The sequence below is a fragment of the Echinops telfairi genome, unplaced genomic scaffold (assembly GCF_000313985.2).
Source record: "Echinops telfairi isolate 266 unplaced genomic scaffold, ASM31398v2 ScPeMD7_7410;HRSCAF=8448, whole genome shotgun sequence".
Taxonomy (NCBI): Eukaryota; Metazoa; Chordata; class Mammalia; order Afrosoricida; family Tenrecidae; genus Echinops; species Echinops telfairi.
This window is the reverse complement of record NW_022111310.1, coordinates 8,383,553-8,393,447: the sequence shown is the minus strand read 5'-3', so window position 1 is coordinate 8,393,447 and position 9,895 is coordinate 8,383,553. Positions and strand designations below refer to the sequence as shown.

General features: G+C 37.8%; 1 protein-coding gene across 1 annotated transcript; it reads right to left on the bottom strand.

The window, feature by feature from the left end:
* Positions 1-3,042: 3,042 nt before the first annotated feature.
* On the bottom strand, positions 3,043-4,005 carry LOC101651499 (olfactory receptor 13C8-like). The gene has a single exon (XM_004711062.1). It carries the CDS (start codon positions 4,003-4,005, stop codon positions 3,043-3,045), a length of 963 nt encoding a protein of 320 aa, XP_004711119.1.
* Between the last annotated feature and the right edge of the window lie 5,890 nt (positions 4,006-9,895).

Below are 9,895 nucleotides of genomic sequence, written 5' to 3'. Positions count from 1 at the left end.
AAACAGTGGTGTCTGCTTGATCTAGACAGCTGATAATGGCTACCTAACCTTGGTCATCCTTGGGCAGGTTTGCCCTCTCTGGTATCTCCTGCATGTAAACAGACCACCACTATCCTTATCAGAAGGGAGTGGGTCTTATTTAGGGTGAGTCAGACTAAAAGTCTAGCCACTATAGATGGCTGATGTTAAGGAGAATAACCTCTGACCTACTTTCGCTGACCACCTATTGTGCAGTCATTCTTAAGCAGTTAAGTCTGGTACATATTTTGGGGAGACCACTTAAGAGAAATCCTTCTGCTCCTCACACAATAGGAACGGTACTTTTTGTTAGAATACCGCAAGGAAGGCTGGTAGGTGGAGGCATGTCTGACCTCTGAATTTTGGCAATCAGCCTCGGGCTGGCATGGCGTTGTTTATCCCTTTATCTTGGTATAGTTAGAAGAGGTCAGATGTGGTCTTCATGATACTTCCTCATTAAGCAGTGGGGAACATGATATGTTGAATTTCACCTTCAAACAAAGAAGAAGGCAAATACTTTCACATTTTTTATGGTATTTATAATATAGCTAAGAGATAATATAATTAACAACCTACTACCCTATGGCATCAAGGTAATTTTAGATTTATCTTTGGGCATGATCTTTTATTGACTCTCTTTCTATTAGCAATAATTTCATCTTTCCACTAAGTTTTGCTCAAATTATTCTACTTCTAATATGATTTGTAGTTAGTAAAAACTCTTACCCACAGTTGTGGCAGCATTGTAAATGTGGACAATGTTTTTCTTTCATTTTTTCCCAGTACATATCTAGTTAATCTTCATGCACAGGCTAAAAAAGGGACAAAGGTCATTAACCACCTTCAAAAGGATGAAAATGGTGCATTATACGGTGAATCTAAAATCTAGATGGTGCTAGATATGCATCAGTTAAAAAGTGGAGGTATATACACATTTCTTTTCTCTTTTTTCCCCAGGGTGCAAAGGTAATCCATCTTCACAAATATTTTAGGATTTGATGAACTATTCAATATCCTCCTTTCATATGGTGATGGTGATGACTCTATTTTAAAATAAATCAAAAAGGCTGTCATTATCTACTGTGTAGAAATAAGAAAACAACTACAGAAGAAAGTCAAATGTCTTGCCGGGTCTTTGTGCTGTGTAGCTGTGTATCAAAATGATGGTCTGACCAAATATGTTTCCCTGGATCCATCTGATTCCAAACATTTCTTAAGAAGATTATTATATTCATCTTACTTTTTTAAAACTAGATTTCAAGATATTCAAGATTGATTTACTGGAAATAAAACCCCTATATTAAGACTAGATTTTGGAAAAGTTGGCTCTGCTCCTGGAGTTTAGACAAAAATGCCCAGTAAGAGCCATACTAGAAGAAGCCAAACAGATGCCACAGCAGCCAACTGATCAAGGAGAAATTAATTTGTTCTGTGTCCAAAACCTGTATCACAACATAGAACATAGAAAAGTGATTAAAGTGGAAAAACAACAGTTAATGACACCAAAGTTACTAAAAAAAGAAAGATAAAAAATGTGTGTCTCCTAAATGCTTTTCAACCAATTCTAATATAATTATCACATATTAAAAGCACAATAGGCAATGCTTTAGAATGTTCTAGGTATTAAGAATTAACTCATTTAATCTTATGAAGTAATAAAAGTTATAAGTTAAGAAGAAAGAAGAGTATCAAGATTTTACAATTTAGTAGTTACTGGCTATATATATATATAACGTTTTATATATATGTATATAAAACTTTTTTTATATATGTATGTACATAAAACTTTATAAATATATATATATATGTTTATTTATAAAGTTTTATTTGTGATCTGTGTTTCAACTCAAATGAACTCCCCAGAGAGCTACATGAAGTGGAGTGTTTCTTTCCTGTATTGACCATGTTGTTGTTGACCCATAGTGACAGGAGGAAACACGGCCCGGTCCACATTGGACTCGGCCCCCAGGAGAAATGTGGCTTCTCTTCTCCACCAGGATGCTGTCATGTATATGTGCACTCTTCAAGCAAAACAGACACCTTGCCCCCAAACTCTGCAGCACCTAGTTCATTGAACAACTTGACTTTGCCCTCTGTCTCTGCTGGCTCTTTGATGCAGCTTTGCTCAGTTACCAGTTCTGTCCAGGTGTTTTACTCCTTCGGGGCTTGTGAAATCCAATGTAAATTAGGAGAGAAGTCCTCATTACAGTCCGTCCTCTAAGTCCTTTGGACTGTCACTCAGCTAAGAGGAACTCTCTGCTACTATGTTACATGTATTCCTTTCACTACTACTTAAGATGCATTACGAAGGAACTCTTTCATTTATTTCGGTCTTATTATATACCAAATCCCAGGAAGGTGTGACAATGGGTGAAAAAATCTGTTGTTCCATATAATATTGCACGTCACATAGAAATCACAGAATACACTAAAAAATAAGGACTAATTAAATGACAGAAAGCCAACACAGTTCATTTTGAAAATATTGCATTTAATCAACTTTAAAATTTTTCATACTTCAGCTATGACCGATATGTATTCTGATTTTCTTAGTATGTGAACCTTATATGAATTTTAAAGAAATTTGTTGTGAACATATGTCAGCCTCTGTTCTAGGGGTGCTTTTTGGGATACCATTGGATAATAATGAGACAAATTCTTGTCCTCAGGGAACATATACATGTGCAGCAACAAACAGTAAAGAATACAATGCCAGACGCTGTTTACTATTCACTTTGCATAATTCTTAATGTAACTAACACATTTTAAAAGGTGCATTTTACAATGCCTTATGACCTGATTGTTTTATAAAGTTTAAATCTCTGGCTGAGACTACTAACATTTTATATTATTTTATTTCTGCCATTAGAAAACTTGTGAATAACAATAGCTACCAAAATATTACCATTATGTGATTTCAATAACAAACAGTGAATTTTATTATATATATGTACTAGTTTCCTCTTTCCAAATTCTGGGTCTCTAGCAGCTGTGCATCTCAGGTCACAAAGAGTAAAGGAGTGCTTACATGCCATCAGCGAAGTGCTTTCTACCCAGCATGTTCTTCACAGCAGCCTTGACATCCTTGTTTCTCAGGCTGTAGATGATGGGATTGAGCATAGGAGTCATCACTCCATAGAAGAGGGAGATGAGGGCGTCAGTGATGTCCTGATGATCGGAACCCACAGAGTTTTTGGACTTGGGTTTTGCGTACATGCAGAAGATGGTTCCGTAGAATACGATCACCACCGTGAGATGGGCGGAACAGGTGGAGAAGGCCTTCCGTTTCCCTTCCGTAGAAGGAATCCTCAAAATGGTGGCGACAATAAAAACATAAGACACAGAAATTACTAGCAAGGGAATGATGAGAACAATCAGATTAGACACAGCCATACTAATCACATTGATTGAAATATCAGCACAGGCTAGTTTCAGGATAGCCAGAATTTCACAGACAAAATGGCTAATAACATTATTAGTGCAGAATGGTAACTGCATTGCAAGAGATGTCTGCACAAGGGAATCAGTAAGTCCAATGATCCAGGACCCAGCTGCCATGGGCACATAGGTACTCTTGCTCATGATCACAGGATATCGAAGCGGGTAGCAGATGGCCACATAGCGGTCCAGTGCCATCATGCCTAGGAGCACACACTCGGTGGCTCCCATGGCGAAGGAGAGGAACATTTGCACCACGCATCCCGAGAAGGAAATGGTTTTCCGTACTGTGAGGAAGCTGTCGAGAATTAGTGGGACAGAGGAGCTTGTGTAGCAAATGTCCAGGAAGGAAAGATTGCAGAGGAAGAAATACATGGGGGTGTGCAGGTGAGACTCATAGATGATTACTGAGATGAGGACTCCATTTCCCAGCAGGATCATCAGGTACATCCATAAAACTAGCACAAAGAACATGGTCTGGAGTTTGGGGTGGGCAGAAAGCCCCACCAGGACGAATTCTGTCAACATGGAATCATTGGCCCTTCCCATGTTACATGTGTGCTTTCTCACACAGGCACTGTGAGAAGGATGGAATAGGAATTTGTTAATACAGTAACTGAGGAGAACAATTTCTTTTAGAGCATTATTTTCAGAATTTTTACATTTCTGTGTTTTGACAATTTTCTTACTCTGAACATAGACCACTTGAACAGGAATCCTCACACTAACTTTCCCAGGGTTCAGAGACAGCTCATTTCTTGCCATTCCTACTAGTTTTCATAGTGCTGCATCTGCATTCAGTGTCCTATGACCTGCATCTTGCAGGCAAATGAGCTATGTTGGTAAGGGTTTACCTATACTGTGTTCGAAGCATGTGTCCACTAAGAACTCTTTCCTCTCTTGTCTGCTTGCTCCTGGAGGTGAATAAAAACTCCACTGCTATCAAGTCATTTCTGACACATAGTGGCCCTAGTATTCCTGGTATTCCTCTGCTGGCCGGGAAAAGTCTAAATTTTAATGGAACTGACGGCCTCATCTTTCTTCCATGGAGTGGTTGTTGAATTTGAACCAACCAGGGCTCTTTACTGGAGTTTAAGAGTTGTTTAATTAGCAAGTATTTCTCAGTTGTTCTTAGTCATTTATTATAATATCTCATATGGTCCTAAATATATTTGAATTCTTGAGCCATAAGTACTGGGTAGATTTTTCCAGACGTAGTTAGCATAGTCACTCGTATAGTTCAGAGTTCATGAAAATGTTTTATTTTACTTTAAATCAAAACCGAATTAAAAATAACAAAAGTGAATATTCAGGTCTTAGTTCATAGTATTGATATATTTGTCTTTATAGCAAATAATTGTAAGGTAAACTTTTATTTTTTTTCATTTTTGATCTTTTTTTCTAATTGCAAAAATTCCCAACATGATACCGGGAGGGTGGAAGGAGGGTGGGGTAGAAAGGGGGATCCTATTACAAGGATCTACATATAACCCCCTCCCTGGGAGATGGACAACAAAAAAAGTGGGTGAAGGGAGACATTGGACTGTGTAAGACATGACAAAATAATAATAATTTATAAATTATCCAGGGTTCATGAAAGGTGGGGTCGGGGAGCGAGGGGAAAATGAGGCTCTGATACCAAGGGCTCAAGTAGAAAGCAGTTTTTTGAGAATAATGCTGGTAACAAATGTACAAATGTGCTTGACACAATAGGTGTGTATGTATCAATAGTGATAATAGTTGTATGAGACCTCAGTAAAATGATTTTTTTAAAAGTGCCAAGAAAGACGATGTGCCTACGGCCAAGTTAATACTGCAGCTGTGTGTGGCTTTACTCTCTTCTTAAAGCTCAGACTTGAATGGTGGTGGTATAAGTAGTGGTTACTTATTTTCCTTTAATCACATTAAGACAGCAACTTCATTGAGCAAAGGACTAGTTCTTGTGGTTTTCAATATGATACGTCTATCCGCATTCAAATGAATGTTTGCTTTCTAATTACAAGTCTGGCTCAAATATTATTATATGTGGAAGATTATAGTACTGTCCTGTAGGCTCCAACTAGTTATTTTATGTTTGCCTCATTCAACAGCCATCACTGTGGGCCAATCTAATAAGAATAATATCAAAAGTATGATAAAGAGCGTAATAAAATATCTGACCATTGAAAGGGTATAACATGTTAATAAATTGAATAAAACAGGATGATGATGTCATTTCCCCAAATTAACCTAAAAATTAAATTCATTCAAAATTTTACCTTTTTTAGAAAAGGAAACTAACCCTTACAGTAAAATATATATGAAATAAGTACACAGATTGCACAGTAAATATTTAATAAGGGAATGTTAAAATGTATCCAAGACAGAAGACAAATGAAGATAGAGTGATATTACAAAAGCCAAGAAGAAAGAATGATCTATCCCAAGAGTGTCAAAGTTCTGAGGGGGTAATGGTGATACAGTGTGTGGCCACCCACAAGATAGGCAGTTCAAATGCACCAGCTGTTTCCCAGGAGAAAGATGAGGCTTTCTACTCTTGCAAAGGGTTAAGCCTTAGAAACCCATAGTGTCAGTTCTACCCTATCCTGTCAGGTCACTATGAGTCCGAGTGGACTCAATGGCAATAAGTACTCCAAGATTATGAATTGAATATCCCCAAGTTACTTCGCATGAACTTGAACAAGATTCACTCTCTTCTTGTTTTATCACAGATCAGAATGCACAGCTAAGTCAAAGCACTACCCCTGTGTATGTGGTGAGGTTCTGTAGGTGGGAGACCAGTCAGTTTCCCTAGTCAAAGTTCTCATTCACTTCACATGTTTTATTCCGACTTCCAAATTCACTATTATCAGAGTTACTTCAAAGACGAGGAGATCATTTAAGAGATGATTCAAACAACATTTCATTATGTCAATTGAATTGGGCTTTGATGAGCTGAGGAGAAATGAGCTGCAGTAATGAGCTGAGGCTGAGAGGCATTAGCGGGGCAGGTAGCCCATCAGATTCTATAGGAGGGCAGCAGTCAGGGGAAAAAAGAAACAGAAAAGAGGGAGGGGATTTCCCTGGGTGGTCCATTTGCACTTTGGTGCTAACTTAAAAATTGGAGGGTTGACTATCCAGAGGTGCCTTGAGAGAAAGTCCTGATGATCTACTTTAGAAATCAGTCATTTAGAACCAGGTGGGACAGTGTTATTCTGACCCATGCGAGTTCATCATGAATCAGAATAGTCTCAATAGAAACTTTATTCTTCTTTCACTTTTTAAGTCCGAAAGAAAAAAAAGCTGGATTGTAAAGTACATTATATGGAACATTAAGGAATTATCATTTTTTCTCCAAATATTCAAGGTTTGACCAGCGGCTAGTAGAAATAACACTGTAAAAGGAGGTAGAGAAGTGGATCCAGGAGCGTGCACTTGCCTCCCAGTTCAGCACAGCAATCAGGCTTCGGTTACCTGCACCCACTGGTTTTCAGTTCAATCACTGCTCCTTCACTGGTTTGTCGAGAAAATTACTTGAATTTCATCTTGTTTTAGAATAAGATGTATTTTCCCTGATTAATTTTATGTAAAACTTGAATCTTTAAGTCATATTTTCCATGGAAAAAATGACATTCCTCCCATTTCTCTGAGGTTTTCAACTCAGTTTTCCAACAGTCCGTGAAAACCAGAGCTTCATTTGAAAGTGAAGACCAAAGCTCTGTGGGGACCCCACACCCAGGTCTGAACGATCATTTAGTTATTACATTAACTGATGTCATTATAGTAACTGACCCTTCAGATGAAGGTTCTGAGTCTCTTGATGAGTTATGACAGAGACCCTTAAGAAAAGAAAACTGTTCCTGTAACAAGCTTGATCATAACAGGGAATATAACCCTTAAGCAGATCTACTATCCATGCCTTGCTTATTTGTTTTTAAAATGCTTCCCAGCCCTGTCCCTCCCCAAACACTAGCAGAAGTTCTATTTTATAGTCTATGAAAGAGTGCACATTTATTTTCCCCTCAGGTCCCCTCCAGAAGACCCAAGTCACACTGAACATCATAACAAGTTGTAATCATCTGTACAGAACAAGCCAAACCAAAATCTTAACTGTGTCTACCATGAAATCTGTGAGGTTATGCTGTATTTCTAGCTTCTCCTAGATCCTATGTCCTCACCTATGTATCGGGGTTAGCAAGGTTCATTAGTGCGATGTAAATATAACTGTGTTCAGATAGGCTAAATGTGTGGTATGCAGTAGAAGCACAAAATAGATTTGATTCTTCCTTGGGTGATACTTACCTTTAATTAAGAGTGTTTGACCCAATGTTCCACTGTTAGACTATCTAAACCCATGTGCTAGGACAGTTCCTGGGTCAGCACACTCTTCACAGTCAAGTTTTCCTAAACTGTGAACTTACCAATAGTTCCTTCACAGATTTTATAAGAGTATCCAATTAAAAATGGTTCATGATTTGAAAGCAATTTGAAAGCTAGATATAATATTTAAATACCTATCTACTCATTCAACATAGAGAAATAATAGTATATACTAGACAATATTACTGAGGTTGGTGGTGAGGAGGCAGTAGTGAATAAATAGAATTATCTTAACATGTGTTTTTCATACAAGTAATTCTGCATTAGTTAACCAACGTAATGCTTTCTTTTCATATGATTTTCCAGTTTTAAAGCTAAAATAGAATTGTCATAAACTATTGCTCTTAGTTTAGAAATAAATCAATGTTGAGAGAAGGTAACTCTTTGGTGGTGTGTGGCTAATGAGAAAGCCTGGTGGCACAACTGTTAAAATACTCATCCAGTCGCCAAGAGGATGGCATTGCGGACCCAGTAGCTTCTCAACAGGAAGACGAGGTAGCAGTAGGCTTCCCCAAAGAGATGCAGCCTTGGACACCTTGTGGGGCATTTCCGCTTTCATGTCTTTGGGGTGTGCCCAATGAATTTGTGTAGTAAGTGAGCATCCCCTCACCGGAAAGCCCACAATCTTCAAAACACTGTATTATGTCAGACAGCGAACTGTGTGCACTGTGGTTCTTATTGGTTTGGGTGTTAATACGAGAGAGGATTAAAAATGTTACTAGTCAATTAAACAAAGCCAGTCCCCATGCAGAGTGACAGACAGATGAGGATCTGCCATCCACAGATTGGAACCATCCGCCAACATTCCTGTCATTATGATAGACTGAAAGCTCTGCCCAATGTCCCTGTTACTAGTGAAAGCACTTGGCGCCAAGCAGGAATACATGGAAGAGATACTTGGATTCCCTCCCTCACCTGGATGATACCTATCCGTGCCGATTAATCCAGGTTGGTAGAAATCAGAACAAGACCTTGCTGAGGACACAGTGCAGACTTTTGTCTGAACATCACAAAAGTTCAGTGTACAGTGCAGGGAACTTTAGGGCACTAGATACAAAGTGGTACTGACCACAAATTGTCCAGGGTCAAAAAGGTTTCAGAAAGCGTAAAAAAAAGAGGTGGCTTATGTTCTCTCATCTTAACAGACTTAGATATAGGAATCATATTTTTGTCTTAGTTTGTACTTAATTATTTTTAACTTCACTCTACAGATGGTACATATGATATATGAGCTATTTCAGTTTTTTCCCCCATAGTTTTCTAGTGATGATCATACCGACTGCTGATGATAGTAGAAAAAGATGTGCTGGAATGACACACATTTGGAACAGAGGATTGATATTCTCAATACATTATAGATCCAATAAACCCACTGCCATGAGTCAATTCCACTCACAGCAACCTTAGATAAACCTTAGATAGAGTTTATGGGACTATAAATATTTATGGGAGTAGGCTGCCTCATCTTTCCCATAAGTCCAAAAATAATCTTCAAATTATTTACCTAGTGGAAAAACAGACAAACAAATAAAACAGGAACTAACATACCCACTTTGCACTGATGCTGGAAGTTAGAATCCCAGACTGAAAACATCTCAAATTTTCTCATTCTTTGTAAAAGGAGAGGGTGTGAAGTAAGTCTTTTTGAGGAGAGAGCTATTACATTAGGGGGGAAAAAGGTTCCTAGCTTTGAAACTTATAACTTCTTTTTTCTCTTATTTATATAAGACCATTGAATGCCTAAAAGCTTTGTTAAGAAAATGACCCAGACAATGACATAAAATATAGCATAGAACTCCAATTACATGAAATAATGAAAAGTTCACAGATGACCAAGTTAGATATATCCAATTAAAATATATACAATTAATGCCGGGCCCTTAAATTGAACAATAGGATTTGCAATATCAGAAGATGGAATTTGAATAAATCTAGACTGAAAAATGGCTTCATATCCTTTATTTGAGTCATTATATTTCTTTAAGATCTGCTTAGTTTCACCTTAAGAAATGCTCTCCATTATACAATTATAAGTAAGATAATTGTAGGTAGACATTAATGAAAATGACACAAGGTGGCA

Excerpts from the sequence above, each read along its gene's own strand:
- LOC101651499 (XM_004711062.1), bottom strand. The coding sequence starts at position 4,005 with ATGGGAAGGGCCAATGATTCCATGTTGACAGAATTCGTCCTGGTGGGG.